General features: G+C 28.9%; 2 protein-coding genes across 2 annotated transcripts in view; one reads left to right on the forward strand and one right to left on the reverse strand.

Moving 5' to 3' along the window:
• Positions 1 to 11,812, forward strand: part of LOC107440942 (Spag1 axonemal dynein assembly factor) — a 30,269-nt gene extending 18,457 nt beyond the window's left edge. The window contains exons 8-14 of the mRNA XM_071185249.1: positions 1,569 to 1,668; positions 4,199 to 4,276; positions 4,369 to 4,475; positions 5,369 to 6,058; positions 7,319 to 7,499; positions 9,944 to 10,039; positions 11,544 to 11,812. Coding sequence (XP_071041350.1) covers positions 1,569 to 1,668; positions 4,199 to 4,276; positions 4,369 to 4,475; positions 5,369 to 6,058; positions 7,319 to 7,499; positions 9,944 to 10,039; positions 11,544 to 11,620 — 1,329 coding nt within the window. The 3' untranslated portion in view covers positions 11,621 to 11,812. The remainder of the gene's footprint in view (positions 1 to 1,568; positions 1,669 to 4,198; positions 4,277 to 4,368; positions 4,476 to 5,368; positions 6,059 to 7,318; positions 7,500 to 9,943; positions 10,040 to 11,543) is intronic.
• Positions 11,535 to 18,649, reverse strand: LOC107440944 (mitochondrial ribosomal protein L53). The gene is made up of 3 exons (XM_016054039.4): positions 18,368 to 18,649; positions 14,942 to 15,054; positions 11,535 to 13,321 (listed from the first exon to the last, which is right to left on the reverse strand). The coding sequence occupies exons 1-3, from the start codon at positions 18,493 to 18,495 to the stop codon at positions 13,161 to 13,163; spliced, it is 402 nt and encodes a 133-aa protein (XP_015909525.1). The 5' UTR covers positions 18,496 to 18,649; the 3' UTR covers positions 11,535 to 13,160.
• Positions 18,650 to 18,669: the final 20 nt, after the last annotated feature.

The following is an 18,669-nucleotide window of genomic DNA, read 5'->3' on the forward strand; positions in this document are numbered from 1 at the left end:
GGGGGGATATGGTAAGAAGCAAGGACAGTTTCAGACATGCAAAGTAGGGGGAAAACATTGTAACAAATATTGTTTATTCTGTTGTTTGCAAAAGTTAAACTAGTAATTAAAAAATATTACATAATAATTATTTTTCAATTAATATTACATAATAATTATAATCAATTTGTAAACAAAGTTTACAAGGACATGCGACGGGGATTTGAAGAAAAGTTTTTGATTACTTTCTTAGGACAAACCAGAATATCCCGCAATATGCTTAATAAAGTTAGTTAATAAAAGGTTTGATTCGACAGTTTTTGTTTTTCTTTTTACTGAGAGGCTCAAAGAAAGACTAAAAAGTTTAAATCCCAGAATTTGGGGGGGGGGGATTTGTCCCGACGGTCCCCCCTCCTGGCTACGGGCCTGAAACACACAAAAGACCTGATATACTACCAATGATAATAGGAGATTACAGTTTTAAATATGTTGGACGGATCAAATATCTAGGTTCAGTTGTAACAAAAAATAATGATATTAAAATTGAAAAGAATAACAGATTAAATGTCAAACAAATGTAACTATGGATTAAGAAATCACTTTAAATCAAAATACTTAAGCTCAAAAACTAAGATAAACATTTATAAAACCAATAAATATACATGGAATCGAATGCTGGACTTGAACAAAGTTGAGGAAAATAAGTTATTAATATTTGAACGAAAAATATCTAGAAAAATATTTGCTGATCTCAAATTAAAATAATGCTTGGAATCAGTTAAAATAACGAACTTCACACTGAATTCAGAGAACCAAACATAGTGAAAACACTATAAAAGTATATTAATTAAGATAACTTGGACATATCTACAGATACAATAATTTAAACCTAACGAAAAAAGTGGCATTTCAAAAATGTGAAGGAAAAGAGGTAGACAAACATCAGATTTCTTGATACAGTTGAGAAAGCGTTCCATAATATTGCGATCAACCGTTAAAGAACTGTAGCAGCGAATAATTCCCGATGGAAGATTGGAGACAACCATGGACTGAAGTAGGCGGTAGGGCTACAGATGAAGAGGATGATTTCCAGGAACTACCTATGCTACATAGTAATTTTAACAACCCCCAAATCCTTAAAGTACATAATTACAGAAAAAAGTGTAAATTTGTATCTTAAAATGTATGAGAAATTGGAAATATGACGTCATTCTTATAATGTTATGACGTCATATCCAAGAAGGTATGACGGAATTAGCACTCTAATTAAAATCATGAATTTTCGCTCCGATATTCAAACTTTGAAATTTAAAGAAACGGCCAACTATTTCTGATTTCCCGAAAAACAAAAATTTAAAAAAAAAATAAATAAAGAGAATACGATATTCTTTCAGTTAAGATAATATATATGGTGGTTGTAAACGTTTATCAATTTTTTCACCATATAATTAAACATTAATGAAGACACATATCAGGATTTTTGCAATATGGAAATTGATAAATACTATCGTATGTTGTATCTTTGAGTTACTTGTGCAGTCTTAGAGTTCAATATCAAAGAGTTAATGTATTAATACTTTTTGTTAAAGGCTTTTAAGGCTAAAGAATATGAAGAAGCTGTCACATATTATTCTCGTAGCTTATCTGTTCATAAAACAACAAAGACATTGAATAACAGAGCACAAGCATGTAAGGATTTGTGTAATGCATGAATATATTCTTTTATGATGTCTCAATATATTCTTTTATGATTTAAATTAATAAATGAATCATATGTTTATAACTAATTCTTAGAACTAAGTTATAAATTATAGTTTGTTTTAAGATCGTTAAAATTTCTAACACTATTAACCTGTAAATATAATGAATTTTATATCGATAACTAAACAGTATTTTGAGGTATTGATGAATAGGTTATGGAAGAAAAGACTTAACGTTTTTATTTAAGATATGAATCTTTTTTCTCAGGTTTAATAAGTAGATTTAAGTTATTATTTTTCGTTAAGAATTTATGTAATGCATGAATATATTCATAAATATTCTTTTATGATGTTGTTGTTGTTGTTAATTTGCGTCGCACTAGAGCTGCACAATGGGCTATTGGCGACGGTCTAGGAAACATCCCTAAGGATGATCCGAAGACAAGCCATCACAATTTTGATTCTCTGCAAAGGGGATGGCACCCCCGCTTCGGTAACCCAACGACCCGCATGTGAAGTCGAGCACTTTACGGTAGAAAAGTTTAACGAGGACCCATACCACACACTCTCGGTCCCTACGCAAACTGATCCAAGTGGTCTCCCACCCGCACACTGACCGCAGCCAGTGATGCTTGACTTCGGTGATCTTCTGGGAACCGTGTCTTAACGATCAGTCCACTGTGGGACCTTTTATGATGTATTTATATATTATGCTATAATTTAAATTATAATGAATTAATAACATATTTATAACTAATTTTTAGAATTAAATAATAAATTTTAGTTATTTATTTGAAGACTGCTAAAGTTTCGAACACGATTAACCTGTATAGTGAATTTTATATCGATAATTAAACAGTATTTTAAGGTATTGATGAATATATTATTGAAAAACGCCTTTATATTTTTATTTAAGATACGAATCTCTTTCTCAGGGTTAATAAATAGATTTAGGTTATTATTTAATAATTTGAAGCTAACTTTAACTTTTCTTATGATTTGAAACTGTCACATGAATTCTATGTTCTGTGCTCAGTGGGTCCCAATTCTTTTCGGCTACTTAACCCTAAATAATCAACCTTCTTTCGGTGGAAATCCGACTTGATAAATAAAGTTTGTGGAAGTAATTGTGAACGTCATAACTTATAAGACTATTTTTATAATATTTAACTAGAGGAATGAAGATTTTTCGTAGTTTTATGTTCGAGAGTTGAATTTGCAGTCCTTCTGCTATCTTTAGTCTAGTTATGAAATTGTTTTTGATGTATATACATAAGCTGAAAATGATTAAAATAAGCCGAATTATAGTTAACTTCGAGAAGAAAACTAAAAAGAACTGCTATGAATGTTGAAAATGGAAACATACTTCCTTATAAAAGAATTATTTTATTTTGATTTGAAAAACGTAATAGGAAATACTATGCAATATTTTATAAATGCTTATTTTTTTCATAATTTGTTCGATATATTGCTGTTAGAAATGCTATGTTTTGTTTTGAAAAATGTCATTTCTATTTTATTGGCATTTCACTTCCTATAAAGGCAATCGTAAGATTAAATAAATTTTGGATTATAGGTTGGATCTAAATATAATCAGAAGTTTCAAAACTCATCACTGGTTCTAAAATGTACTAACTCGCGGAACCCCTTTAATGCGACCACCGAACCCTAGGGTACCGCAGAACACCATTTGGGAATTGTTGTAGCACAATGGATTGAAGCTGGCGGACAGCAGAAAATCAAAACCTGGTCAGCCAAAAAAATTTTTGGAAGTATAAATTGTTTGTATAAATTATTAAGGAAATATTTTTTTTAAATAACAGTGGGGAGAAATTAAAATAATAATTAGTAAAGAATGTGATTTTTTTTTTAATCTCAAAAGTTTGCAAACGAAAGTCGAATTTCTTGGCGACCTCTGTTCTATAGTCTCCTTAAAATATTCTTTTTATCAAATATATAAATGGGGAAAAAATCTTACGCATTTTTATCCATAGTTTAAATGTTTCACTTTTTGAGACTTTCGTTGTACATTTACTCATAATTTTATTTCATAATTATCTCATAATTTCATTTCTAGTAATTTTATACGATAGAACTTTTTAAAATGTTTATATATTTTCATGATAAAATATGATATTGATAACGTTTGCGCAATTACGAATCCTAAGTTATAATTTCTATCAAAAAATGCACACGCATACAAAATTTTTCATAGATTTGAATAGCATTTGCATAGATAATAAAAGCTGAATGATTATTTTCTGTTTCAACTAAAACCTAGCAGTTAGTTTTTTAAACTTGCTTAAAGTATTTAGTTCATAGATATCAAATCTATTCTAAATTATTTAAGGATATTAACACTGATTACAAAAATTATTTTAATCAATTTAAAGATATTAATATGAGATACTAAATGTATTATGTATATTTCAAATTACGCTTAGAACTCTAAAATTTATTTAATCTAAATAAAAACTTAGATTACTTAAAAACATTAAAATTTAAAGATTTTTATTTAGATATCAAGTTGAAAAATTATAAAGCAGCTGTAAAAGATTGCATTGAAGTATTGAACCTGGAACCGGATAATATAAAAGGTTTGCATCTATTTAATTTCTCGCACAACATTTCTTTTTCAATACTCATTCAAGTGAAATCCGTAAAAAATATTTTACTCGTTCATTTGCAGCTATTTATAGGAGAGGTTTAGCTCACAAAGAGGCTGGTCTATATGATTTAGCGGCTATTGATTTCTATTTGGTACTGGGAATAGACCCAGATTGTCAAGCTGCACAAGTATGTAAAAATTGTTGATTTGTAAATTATAAAAGCGATAAATTTATTTGACTTTTTTAATTGATGCGCACATTCCCATTGCGAGTTCTTATGATATAGTGAATAAATTTCAAGAGTTTCAAAAAGTTGATACTATTCTTCAGCATATAGGACCATCATATGTCCTAGACAAGGAAACCAACTTTTTTTTTCTTCTTCTTTCAACAGAAACAGCGATTATTTTTCTTGTTATTTTCCGAAAAAAAGAGCTATACATAATTGATTTTGATTCAAATTAGATCAAACATTAAAATAAGTTGCAATGTTTTTAATTGTGTAAAGATTACATAGCCAGAATTTATCTAAGTATTGAAAATATTGCTCTGAATACAATTTACGAGGGGGGAAATGACTTGTCTATTGCGCGAAAAAGTTTAGGATTAACAAACAAAGGGATTGACAAACCACAGAGAGGTTAGCAAAAAATAATTTAAGAAAAATTAAATAATTGCCAAAATATTTCCTTAATTAGAACAAAACTCCGTAGTTATAGAAAATCTGTAATAGTCCTCTTTATCTACATATAGATTTTGTAATAGCTTTCTATTAAAAAAAAAAATTTAAAATAAAGAAAAAAGAGTAAGCAATCCAATCAAAATAAATCTGGAGGTTCTTTTATTTCCTTTTTTGAGGAATAAAAAAAAGATAAATAAAATTTCAAAGAAAGATATCCCATATAAATAAAATCTTGATCAAAACTTCCATATACAAGGCATCCACATTTTTTTTAAAAAATTTTTAAAATTTAAGTCATAATTAATTGTAGTTCAAGAAATATCTTTTATTAAATATTTTTTGGCGAACTCAAAAAATAATTTTCTTATTTTTAAATGTTTTTTTTTTTCACTAAACAGAATCAGTTGCAACAAATGGAGAACGAAAAGGGCAATAAAAATACAGAAGCAAAGATCCTAATTGAAGAATTGGACTCGAGTGATAATGAAATAGGCACAGCACTTGATGAAAAGAAATCATTTAATGAAGACGAAACAGCCACCAAAATAACTATCGAAGAAATTGAATCGAGTGAAAATAGAAAACATATCATGCTAGATGATCTTTGCCATTTCAACGAAGAACAAAACGAGGATCGGCCACTTCCTCAGAAAGTAAAGAACATGTTTTTGATAACTCAAAATAAGGAATCGACTCCAAAAGAATTACCGCAAACCCCTGACAAACGAACGAAATACTGCAGTAATTTGCAAGTAATTAAATCCTGCAATGCTGAAGAATTTACAGGAGACAAAACTAAAACTAATGTTCTAAATTCAATTGAAGAAACAACTGATAAAATTAAATCTTTTGATCTAAAAGTTCTTGATGACAGTGTTCAGGATTTTAAAAAGGGAAGTTGCGAGGAAGCTACTGAAAATTCGAACAGTAGTAACGCCGTTAGAAGTTTTAAAGACAATATACTGCTGCATACGAATGAGAATAAAACAGTTAAATCAACTGAAATAAGTAATGAAGTTGGTAACTTTGATAAGAGAAATGTTCCTGGTCCGACAGAGAAAAGTAAAGAACAAAACGTGGAAACCAAAGTACGTAGCTTTTGTTTATCTTTAGAGTGTCCCAAGTTTAATTGTGCAAGATTTAAATGTACACTCCTTATGCTATAAATTGTTGCTTATAATAAAGCTGTAACTGACAGTTCAGGATTATTGAAAATGGACAGAATAATAATATTTTTTTTATTGTTGAGTATTGTCGGGTGATCCCCGAATTGTGCATTTTCCAGACTAGATTTTATTTAATTGTATAACCGTCGTTGAACAGTCAATTTTGAGTTTACGGCTACCAATGTTTAACGCCGTAGCGTTGTAATTTTGAACCCAATCTAGAAGACAAGGGAACTCTTGGATCAAGTATTGGGGGGAAATTGCCTTCGTGGAGGACTTTTTGATGGAACTAACCCACATTTGCGTTTCATGGAGAGGAAAGCCACGAAAATCTCCAACGGTTAGCCTGACAGCAAGGGGACTCTAATCTGTGATACGTCTACAACTGAGCACGCTTTACGTCAGCACTAATGTCTTTGGTAGCTGCGTGCGGAATTCGTATCGACCAGCCAGCGCTGAGATTCGAACCCGGTTCACCTCATTGGAAAGCAACGCTCTATCACCTGAGCCATCACGGCTCTCCAGACTAGATTATCAGAATTAGTCACCCGAATCATATGATTTGACGTCCTAAGATCGTGGCTAAGGTTTTAGCCAACAAAGCAATAATGATCCACACTTAAAAAGAGGAAATTGAACGCAATATGGACAAAATTCGACTATATTTACGGAAAATGGTTAAAGAAATTTTGACAAAAGAATCCGTACAGTCTGTCTATGTAAAGAACTACCCACGCCATTCATGTGAAGCGTTTGAGTATTTATATTTTCCTTAAAGGTAAATTCTGCTTTGTACATATTTGAGAACAGGAATACCACTTCAGAATGGGTTTCTGTTTATATTCAGAACAAAACAAAAAAGGAGGACTTTATGAGGACGCTTTGTATTTATGATCGGTTAACAATTAACTTAGCTACGTCACAAAATGAAAATTCGAATAGTTGTCCATTGTGCTACTTCTTGTTTCCATAGAAGCAGGCGACCTTAAGCTTAGTGACGAAGGGAATTCTTTCAATAGACAACCTATAAATATCTACAAAATCGTAGTCTTTTAGCTAGTATGCTATTTCATATATAACCTTATAGTATTTACTTCATGTAGTATTTACCTCCAAATTCATTTGTGAGTGATCTGGAAAAGTTGTTTAACACTGCTTCAAATTATTTTTGTAATTAAATAGGTGACTCCATTTGAATTCATCAATATGTGGTCTCAAGAAAATGCCTATAAAGACAATGAAGCTGGAGCTGATATCTTACTTAGAATTAAGCCCGAAGAACTTCCCAAGTTCCTAACATACAAATTAGACAGCCAACTATTAATCAGTTTACTCAAAGCAATAGGAAAATTAGATATTAAAGGTAAATGAAATTTCCAAATCATAAATGCAATTTTTTTTTTTTTTTGTACAGATTAGAGATATATTTGAGAGGATGTTTTCCTATTATACATTGATACATTATTATTATTGCATGTAATAATAATAATGTATCAAAGTATAAAAAAATATATACCAGTTACCCTGGCAAATGGTTAATGTATCTACTTTTCTACAGAAAAAAAGTAAGATTAGCACTCTTGTTTTCTTTCCCTTCTAATAATTTGATATATCTCTTGATTAATGTGTTTAAAAAATCAAATTAAATCCAATATTTCTTTATGAAAATTATTTTCTAAATCGATACCTGTAAAATGTATAGAACATTTTCTATGAGTAATATAAAGGATATTCCATATTCATTAACCTAATTATAACGCCAGCAGAACCAGTTTGATTATCAGATGAAACTTAAAGGTGTTTTTATTAATTCCCTTTCACCACTTCTTAGTTTCTTACAGCAATAAAACAGGTTTTAATGTTTTTATCCTCATTTTTCTTGTTCATGATTCGACAGGTCTAAATTAAATATTTTCTTTTTTCTCGCTTAAATATTTTTTTTACTTCATTTACACAGGGTTTTAATACATATATATATGTGTGTGTGTTTAACGAAATATTTAACTAATTTTTCAATGTAATTTCTTTATTTAAATTCTCTTTAATTTTTTATTCAAAACATAATGCTTTCCCACAATTAGAATTCACATGGGCATTTTAGTTCTAAATTTAGATTAAAGAATGCCAGAGTTAACATTTTAAGTTTTTTCCTTAACTAAGCGTAAGAACTCAAGAGATCCCTCAACTTTTTTTTAAACGAGTTATAAGAAATAATAATGATTCCCTTTTTGCATATGACTTTAAAGATCATCAGGATAAATTTGAAAGATTTTTCCCTAACTTTAATAATGAAACAATTCAATTTTGTATGATTTGGCTGTTCTCCCTCAAATATGAAATGATGTAATATAAATATAATTTTCAAATGATTTGGCATATGACCTATTATATCCCACCTCTCAGCAACGATTTTTCATCTATACACATAGGGAAAGGATTATAAATTGCCCATAATACAGACGGAAAACGAAATCATGCATAATGATGAGAGAATTAAAGACGTCCCTTGACACCATATCACAGCCTCAAAGTATGAAGAAGAATTGTACTTAAAATGTGTAATGCCTTTAATTTTTTAAATTCTCTCTATGAGAATGAGAAAGCAACTGTAAAGTGATGTTTATTCATGATATGAAATAACAATTTGAATGACTTGGAGGTCAATGGCAGTCGAATAAGTCAATCTGGAGTCACAAAGCAGTGAGTTTATAACAAGGAACAACTGTATACCACAAGCAGCTAGTACTATTAATATAAAGAATATGCAATTTAAATTTTAAAGAAGGCTACACAAATTAAAAAATACAAAAAGCCGACATTTGAAAATAAAATTTTTAATTGAATTAATTTCTTATTAGAAGAAATTAAATTACAGCGGAAGAAATTTTTGTTGCAAATTCTCTTTCTCCTTCATTATTAATTTAAAGTGCAGAAAAAGTAAGTTCAGACAAACCTAGAGTAAGCCATGAAGTTTCAAATACTGAAAAGAAAATTTTAAAATATACAAATGTAAATAAATTATGAGATGATAACTTAGGATTATGCAACGGAGAAATTCTCTTCTAATAATTTGCTTGCATTTTAATATTTTGAAGTATTTTTTTCAGTAATTGAAATTTCATGACAAACTCTAGGTTTGCCTGAACTTACCTTTTCCTTCTTTAAAATTAGTAATGAAGGAGAAATAGAATTTGTGACAAAAATCTTCTACGGTATAGTGTCCTCTTAAGACCTGCTCCACACAACAGCTGTGAATGCATGCAATAAGTTCGTGGGTTCGAACCCCGCCGGCCGAAGACTCCCCGTGTAGTAAAGTGACTGATGCACGTTAAATCTGTCGAGTCGCAAAAGTCCTCCACGTTCCCATAACAAATCAAAACCTCTGGGGGTACTGGATTGGAGATCGATCGTTCTCTGATTCAGNCTTTTAAATTAGTAATGAAGGGGAAAGAGAATTTGCCACGAAAATTCCCTTCCGCGGTATGGTGTCTTCTTAAGACCTGATCCACACAAGAACTGAGAATGCATGCAATAAGTAGATGTATCAGTTACTCAACATTTATCCTATTTAATCAAATAAGTATAACTAAAACAAATATTCTTTAAATGAACCTTAACAAAACATCATTCAAATAGCTTCACATTCTTGCATTAATGGAAAGGGGGCTATTTTTTAAAATATGGCAAGATGTTCTAATACATGCTTTCTTATCACATACTTTTTTTTAATATTTTCATCGATTAGGTATCTCATATCTCTATCTATTACTTATGAAATCTCTCTCTAAAACTTCAATTTTATTTTAGATGAATACTCTCTGAGTGTCAAGTATCTGAATAACCTCATCAAAACTCCTAGAATAGGCACAATTGCCCTGCTTCTAACAAAGAGCGAAAAAGAGTGTAAGTGAGCAGTGTTCTACAATTTCCAACTTTGAACAGTTATTAAAAAAGAATTCTTAAATATTTTAATAACTAAATACTTGGATTCTTTAAGAAATTAAGCATTTTTCATTAAAATGCATTAAATTATGACAAATGAATGAGAAAGTTATTTTAAGAAAAAAAGACTTTTTTTTTTTCCTTTAAAAGGAAAACAAAGACCATTAGGTTTTTGCAACAGGTTGCTCTGGTCTAAAGGTGTTTGTCTGATTCATTGTTTGTTTGTAGGTATTATGATTTAATTTTATTAAACAGTATATTCAATGTTCCTCTTATATGATTTTTTTTTTTAATTAATGCTAAAAATAATTTCTACATACATAAAAGTTAAGTTTTTAAATTAAAATGTTCTGGCAATTTCATCTGAATTGTAAAAGGTAACTACAAAATTCATTTCTTATTTAATTTCCTATGACAAAAGTATTCCCACAGTTATAATTTAGTAATGTTATATATAATAAAATATACCTTTTTAAAATTCAAAATTTAATTTAATCCTAATTTTTGTTAAATATTATTATTATTTTAAGACAGTAAAAAAAGCTTAACTTGAGCCTTTTTTGTTAGAGAATTATGTATCTTTTTTCATCAGCACTCTAAATGAAAAAAAAAAAATTATACAAATGAAAATTTAAAACGAGATATAATTGAACCAAAAATATATATATATATATCTATAGAATCTATGAGCTATAAAAATTTACCCTTTGCAACTGATTTTCCAGTTGTATTGGACATCTCATTCTGATTGAACAGGTTCATCGTCAAATTCCACTGAACAGACTCCATTGACAAATTCATAAGGATTTAATTTCCAATGTTTTTAGAGAGCAATTTATTGAGTTAAAATATAATTCACAATTTCGTTTTATTAATTTAATTTACAGTTTTATTTTTTATCTACACTCTAATAAAAGCAGTGGACTGGAAAGGTCTAAAGGATATTTTTTAATATGCTTTAAAATTGTTCAATATTTATTATTATTTCATAATTGTTAAATAATTTTTGTTTAAATTTATTTATCCCTGGTTCAATATATATTCTTTTTAATCATCTTACAAAAGATTTTTATAATGCATACTTTGACACATGAGACTTTGCATTACATAAATTTACGTGTTATATAGAATTGTGTGTTATATAGAAAATTTCAGAAATCATTAAACTTCCTTAAACATGTGTATCTAGAACAAATCAATATTTTCGTTTATTAAATTCATAATAAGCATTAAAATTAATAATATCAATTAATAAGAAAAAAAATTTTTTATGACAAATACTTAAAACATAAAAATAACTTAAGTATTTATTATTTGAAGAAAAAAAATGGAAATCATAAAGCGAATTAAAAATAAAGTATCGATTTTGGTTTGCTTTAGAAATTGTTAAGTTAATGTGGTTTTTATTAATGCTACATTGAACTGAATAGTACAAAACCAGTTAATAAAAAAATTCTTTTTTCAGATATTCACAATTTATTTTCAATCATGGAGGAAAAGGATAAAGGAAGCATATTACAAGCAAGAAACATTTTGAATTAATGTTACGTTATTAATGTTACGTTAATTAAATGTGACGAAGCTATGTTCACAGAATGCAGACTAAATGGATAATATATTGTTTACATGCAATGACATCATAATATTTTGTCCAGTAAAATTTCAAAAGAAATTACAACTGTAATTTTGTAATTCTGAAAAAGTTATTAGAAAAATAAAATAATGCAAAAAGTTTGGATTCTAGAATTAAACTTTATAATATAAAAAAGGTGAAGTTTCTTATGAATTTCATATTCATAAGCAAACAATATAATTTGATTATTTTTAGAATTTCAAAACTATTTAAATAATACATGAGATAAAACTACAACTAATCATTTTGCTTTGAAAGAATTTGGTTCATTTAAAACATTTTCAATGATTTATTACATAATTTTTGTTCAATGCCATTTCTGTGGCTTAACGCAAAAACAATATTAATCAAAATTTTAAAAGTAACTAGGTTTTTTAACTACTGAACAGAAAAGGAAAGATTCATTTCATATTTATATCTAGATATAGCTTTTTGTCCACTTTACAGCTTCAGCTGTTTGTGTTAATAAATACAATTTATATAACCTTTTAAAAAAAATGACTGCACATGAATGTAACCACAGATATATTAATTACTTATAAAGCAGCTAGATATAATAAACGATCGTGAAAACTGCAATAACACCCAAGTTATAGAAGCTTTTACATAACAGTATTATATGAAAAGTGCAATATCAATTTAAAATAAATGATGTAAAAAATAATAATAAAATGAAATTGTGTAATATGCAGAACTGCCAAGTATTACGCTTTTTGCAAATTTTTTTTCGTAATTCGGGTAATTTTGCCAACATTTTAAGAGCCTGACCTTGAGAGAGTTTGAACACATTTGAAAAGCAAAAGATCTAACATTAAAACATAAACTTAGCTAACACTACGAAAAATTTTCCCAAAGCATGAAAAGTTCGCAGCCCTGAATATGGTTGATAACCACACTTATAAAATGAAAATTCTAGCATATTTTACTAAGATTAACAATTTGTTCTTAATAACAAATTTTGTGGTTAGAACTTAGATGTTTAGTAGCCAACTATGATAAATAATAAGAAATAAAAAAGCATTTATTAATATAGAATTAAAAAAATTTCGAAATTACTAATGCACAAAAACGAATTTATCAAAACAAGTTTTCACACTTTTAATTTCTAAACATGGTTTACATAATTAAAACAGTAACACAAAATATTTTAATTTTGTTGTAATAAAAATTAATTTAAAAAAAAACTACATTTACCCAAAAAGCAACATATCAATCAATGGCTTTAATGGTGATGAATCTTGACAAAATAAAAGCAAGAAGAATGGTTCCCAGAGTGAAAAATATTACAAATACATAGAATGATTCTTCATCAAAAACATCAACAAAGGCAGGTAATTGATCATACACTTTGTTAAATATGTTAACATTTGCTTTGTAAGAATCTTTCATTTTTGATATTGAGAATATGGAGTTACTACTGATTACTTTTCAATATAAGACACTAATGAATCACTTTTTCTTTTTTGAATAGTCTTTTTGAAGTGCACCTTTTAATTTCAGAGTAGATTCCTCCTCTTGCACATCATATTTGTCCATTAATTTGTTGTATTCTCTAGCAACATCTAAAGTTGATAAGTTTGCACACTTGAACAAAATGTGCAGACCGTTGGCTGAAAATATTTTAAAGCATAACTATTAAATAATGAAAATCAGTAAAAGTGAAAATTAATGAAATGAATGAAAGAAGGAAAAAAAAACAGTTTTTTGATGATTACAAAAGAGAATGATGAGCAAAACTCAGGGATACACAAACTTTTTTTTTAGTGAGCAGCACTAACTTAAAAACACCACGTTGGGAGCTAACATAAGTAACGCAAGGCTGTAATTTCTAAGTTAATAAAAGAGAAAATTAATAATTAGGTAACTTTTAGTTGGCATAATTATGAAAAAAAATTTTTTTTTGCCTATTTACTAATGCAGTATCAAATTAATGTGACAGTTGTAATCAGATTTTTGAAATATTGTTGACCAAGATTACCTTGGTCATTCTTTGAAGAAAAAAAATTAATAGCTTATCATTGTGAAAAGAATTAATTTGCAATCTGATCGTCGAGCATGCAATTTGAGTACCTTAGAAACTCTGATCCATGACGCTGGTAAATTATGGTAAGCATATGAAACCAGTGGAAGAATATGATTATAGAATTTTAATATCATAATTTTCATAAAATTTCTTAGTTCAGAACTATCATCCAATAACCTATAGAAAAATTTCAAGGTTATATACACAACCAGTGGCACTTGATACAGGCTGTGGAACAGTGAGGAAGGTGAGATTTCTACTTATGACTTAACCGTTTTTGATGAAGAAGAGAAAAAGAGATTTAAATGGAACAAAGCATTAAAGCATTGATCAAAACATGCAAGAAAGAGACATTGAGGTTGAGAAACTTGTCAAACAAAACATCTCTGATACATAGTCTGACAAAAGTTTTAAACATTAGTATTTTATCTTAGAATCAAAGATTAAGAGAAGTTGTTCACTTTTTTTGAAAACGATGATGAATCCAACATTTCTCTGAGTCTTATTTTCAAAAAACTGTTAGGCGAATTACTTTTCGTAGAAAAATTTTCAGGATTTTAAGTAGCCGGAGTTGCATTATTTATGCACTAACATATAAGTTTTTTTTTCTTCACTATACCCGATAATAGTTATTTACTAAAATTTCATAATGAGAATCTAACAACTCAACAAGCTCTTAGTATAGATACAATTTTTAAAAATATTAATTGATATTTTTTTTCAACAGTTCTCAAGTGTATTCCATTTAACTTATTCCAAACTAACGGAATATTTTTAAGAAGTTGACTTTAGTTACAGCTTTCAATAAAAAAACATCTGCGGGCCAAAATTGTTCTGGTCATTGGGTGGGATGATTTTGGCTCAGGTTTTACTGCATGCAATGAACTCGTGACCAACGACAAAACAAGGAAAACAAAACAATAAAAATTGAGTTCAAATTTACTTTAAGAGAATAGGTGAACAAATGAGTAGGTAATAAATAAACTAACTTCCAAATATTCAAAGGCTGTAAAAAAATCTATCAAATATTTTTTTTTAGAAAAAAAAACTAGTAGTTAACTTTTCAACCAATTTAAATAAGACATTAACAAAATAAAAAACACTTTTTTTTCTATTTCCATATTAATCTTATTTTTATAAGTTGTCATTAGTTTTTACCAACTATTAATTTTAGTTAATAAATAATAGACTATTTAAAAGTACTTACTTAACTCCACATTAATAGTAGGTTCAGATCTATCATTCACAACATCAGTTTTAATGATACAAATGTCACTTGTTTTCCTGATACGACGCGTAGATATGTGAAATAAGAAATCTCTATACAAAAAAAAATAAATAAATAAATCAAATATAATTAGATCAGACTCATAGTAAGAGAGAGCTACATAATACAATCTTTAAATTTGATGAAAATTTTGATTAGATTATAAAGTTACTTCGTGAAAGTTGTATTTTCCTGCTATCACGAGAACTTCTACAGACAAGAGAGACTCAAGAATGGTGGTTACTTACAAATTGAACAATGCCTGATGCCTCATTATGCATAAATTGAATAAATGAAAAATTTATTCGCATAATTTACTCAATGCTACTCTATTAAACATAGGTTTGTTCTTGTTTCTATAACAATAGGCTTTTTCTCTAAAGGAGTTCTAGTGGTATTAGATGAGTAAATGGCGGTTTTTGTATAGGAAGTATTCGGCCAAATTCACTATTTGTTATGTCCCTAATTTAAAATCAAAGTTATTCTTAAGGTACTTTTAATGCTAAAAAGTGGACAGTGGAAAGCAAAAAATGGCCACAAATAAACTTGTCTGCAGGGGCCACCAGATAAATTTCCCAGTCTTGCCCTTTACATTGGATTAAATCTTGTAAAAATATATTGTAATAAAATGGTCAGTACATACTACAAAAGTAAAAACCTTAATCTGCAATAAACCTGTATGTACTTTAACAATTTTCTTTCGAGAAAACTTTGTCATGCCAGAGATGCTAACTTGCCTTGGACTGCGGAAAAATATTATATAGTTGTAAAGTCTTTTAACATATGATTCTTAGTTTAGTAATTTTTATATAAATGGTTTTTACTCACCACTACATTTAAATAATTTAAAGACTTATATGATACACTACTTTGTTACAGTTGTGTTACTTTGTGTTGAGCCTTTCTTACTATTTTTTAAAATATTTGGTTTAATCTGGAACAGTTGGCATTTCTGCTATGTAGCAGATCAAATGTTATACTAATTGATAATTAGTTGAAATTGAAAAGAGTATTTAAATTTAAAATGTGCTGTAAGTCTAGTAATTTAAAAAATTAGCAACTAAATACAAACATCTAAAAAGTTTATACAGGGTGATTCTAAAAAGATGGGCAAAATTTTAGGAAGTGATAGTACACACCCAAGCAAATAACTTTTATCAAAGAATGCATGGTCGAAAACAAAACACAAAGGTGCTGGAGCATTTGGAAAGTTATTTGATGCAAACGTGAAAGCTCCATTCCTATTGCGAGTTACTACGCTGCGTTACTTGTCGCCAAGCTTTCGGCTGCTGCAGGGAAAGTTCGTGATATGCCTGGTGTGTTTCAGAATGTTCGCCTATCTTTTCTTTGCCATTGTACTGCGTGCATAGTCGCTGCAGGCCACTGTTTTGAACACTTATTGTAATCACATGCCATTAAATTTGCTTTTATAACTTAACCTCATCATTCTCTGTGTGTTTTTGCCTCATATAAGAACATAAACTTTGACACCCGCTAGCGGTTTTGCGTTTTGTTTTCGACCATGCATTCTTTGATAAAAATTGTTTGCTTGGATGTGTACTATCACTTCCTAAAATTTTGCCCATCTTTTTAGAATCACCTTGTATATTTTCATTATTTATCACTAATAATTCAGTGCTAAGAAATTTACAATAAAGATAGCTTTTTTTCTAACTTTTAAAAGTTATAATAATTTGATTTTGTTAAATTTATAAAGAATTTCTATTGCACTTGACATTTAATTTTTTTTATCTACTATTTTACACAAGAACAGTGACTGGAAAAGCTTTTTAATGTCGTGACAACAAACTACTTTAGCATGTGACTATTTCACTATTTATAGATGACGGACTGTGCTGGAAAACTTAAATAACACACAGATCCAAAATTGTTTTGAATAAAAAAATAGATAATTTAAACATGAGAAATTATTACAAAATATTTACTCATGTTCACATGAGCCAGTATAATAAACAATTTTTACAAATTTGTTCTTTTAGCTTCCAACTTTTTATGACTTTCTCCACAGTGAATATTTAATTGAAAAAATACTATGCAATAATCAGATAATTTAAATCTGTTGAGTGTTTAACCCTCTTTTATTTCCTATAAAAAATTAAGTAAGTGAACTCCTTTACTAAAATAACATCAATATTTCAAGAATGTACATTCGCGTTTGAAGGTGTAACCAAAGTGATAAATCAACTATTATTCATAATGGTTAATTAAATATTAGTACTGCATAGTTCGAAATACACCATTCTTAGTAACGCTAAGCCATGAGGGCGTTCTCATTACATCCATTGATGATCTCAAAGTTTTCTACAAATTAGAATCAAAAAACTAGCAGCGTTTAAATCTCGTTCCTTTACTAGGAGATATTTACATATTGTGATCTGTTGCGTCAACTACAACCACAAAGTCGCCAAATCTATTATAAAATTGGAATTTTTTTTTCTTTAAAAAAAAAGAAACATGTAGAACTTTGCATACAGGTGGCTATTAGTAATATCCATCGAGTTGGCCCCTTTCTGTGATGTTTTTTTTTAAAGTTTCGTGCAGGAAGTTGAAGCCCCAGAAGTTGCCAAAACTTAGCGATTATTCTGCCATAAATCACCATATGGAAATCTTCCCTTTTACTTACATTAAAAGTAGTTGCCAGAGACCTCTACAAATTACTATTTTTTTCTTTTGCATCGCCAGGGGTCTGTCTAGGCTTTTCTGAGAGGTACCGGGGATATTTCCATATCGTGATCTGTTGGGCCAACTACAATTGCCAAATAGATTTTAAACTTGCAAATTTTTTTAAAAAAAATCTGTAGATATTTGACCGGGGGTGGCTACGAGTCATTTCGACTTGGTCCCTTTTTGTGATGCTTTTTTTAGTTTCTGATGGGCTGCCGCCCGGAAGTTGCCACGACTTGGTGATTATTCTGCCACAGATCACGATACGGGAATATCCCCTATTTTGTGAAAATGTAGACATAATTTGTGAAAATTAAAAATTATATTAAAAAATCAACACAATAATATGGATTCATCGTTTCTTACGGGATACAAAAATAAAATTTTAAGATAAAAGTATTTTGTGAATTGTGAAGTTGAATTTGTTAAGGTTTTTTTTCAAAAAAAAAAAAAAAAGCTCACTACACTACAAACAACGAAAATAAATATTGACTACAGTAGAGTCGGGGCTCAAGCAAGAATGATTTTAGTCTGCACATTAATGTTAAGCAGTAGAGGCCATAACCATTTGAATTTAACAATGTATTAAATGGCACAAGCCATATAAGGTATGGCGACATACCTATATTTTGTTGATTCTTTTACTTTACTCTTGAATTAACTATAGTATACGAAGCTTACCTTACAGACTTAGCATTTTCGTGAAAAGGATCGAATTGAAAACTTAATTTTTTTACAGGGCGAAGGTGAAATTTTTTTACTTCAGTAAACAGACATTTAAATGCCGAGTCTCTTAATCTGATAGCCATAACAATACAATTATTCGAAATAATTAATTAGGGAAAAAAGCACAAAAAATTAAACATACATATATAATTTTTTTGTTAGAAAATAAATAAAAACAAATTACAAAATTTAATTCACTTCACCTCAGTACTTTTGTTGCTCTTTTAGAAAGTTTACTTATTGATTTGCGCACAGAT

Source organism: Parasteatoda tepidariorum, chromosome 9 (genome assembly GCF_043381705.1).
Source record: "Parasteatoda tepidariorum isolate YZ-2023 chromosome 9, CAS_Ptep_4.0, whole genome shotgun sequence".
Classification (NCBI taxonomy): domain Eukaryota; kingdom Metazoa; phylum Arthropoda; class Arachnida; order Araneae; family Theridiidae; genus Parasteatoda; species Parasteatoda tepidariorum.

Excerpts from the sequence above, each read along its gene's own strand:
- LOC107440944 (XM_016054039.4), bottom strand. The coding sequence starts at position 18,495 with ATGGCTATCAGATTAAGAGACTCGGCATTTAAATGTCTGTTTACTGAA. Across the intron at positions 15,055-18,367 it reads GAAAATGCTAAGTCTGTAAG|AGATTTCTTATTTCACATAT; the intron begins GTAAGCTTCGTA and ends TTTTTTGTATAG. Across the intron at positions 13,322-14,941 it reads TACTATTAATGTGGAGTTAA|CCAACGGTCTGCACATTTTG; the intron begins GTAAGTACTTTT and ends AAATATTTTCAG.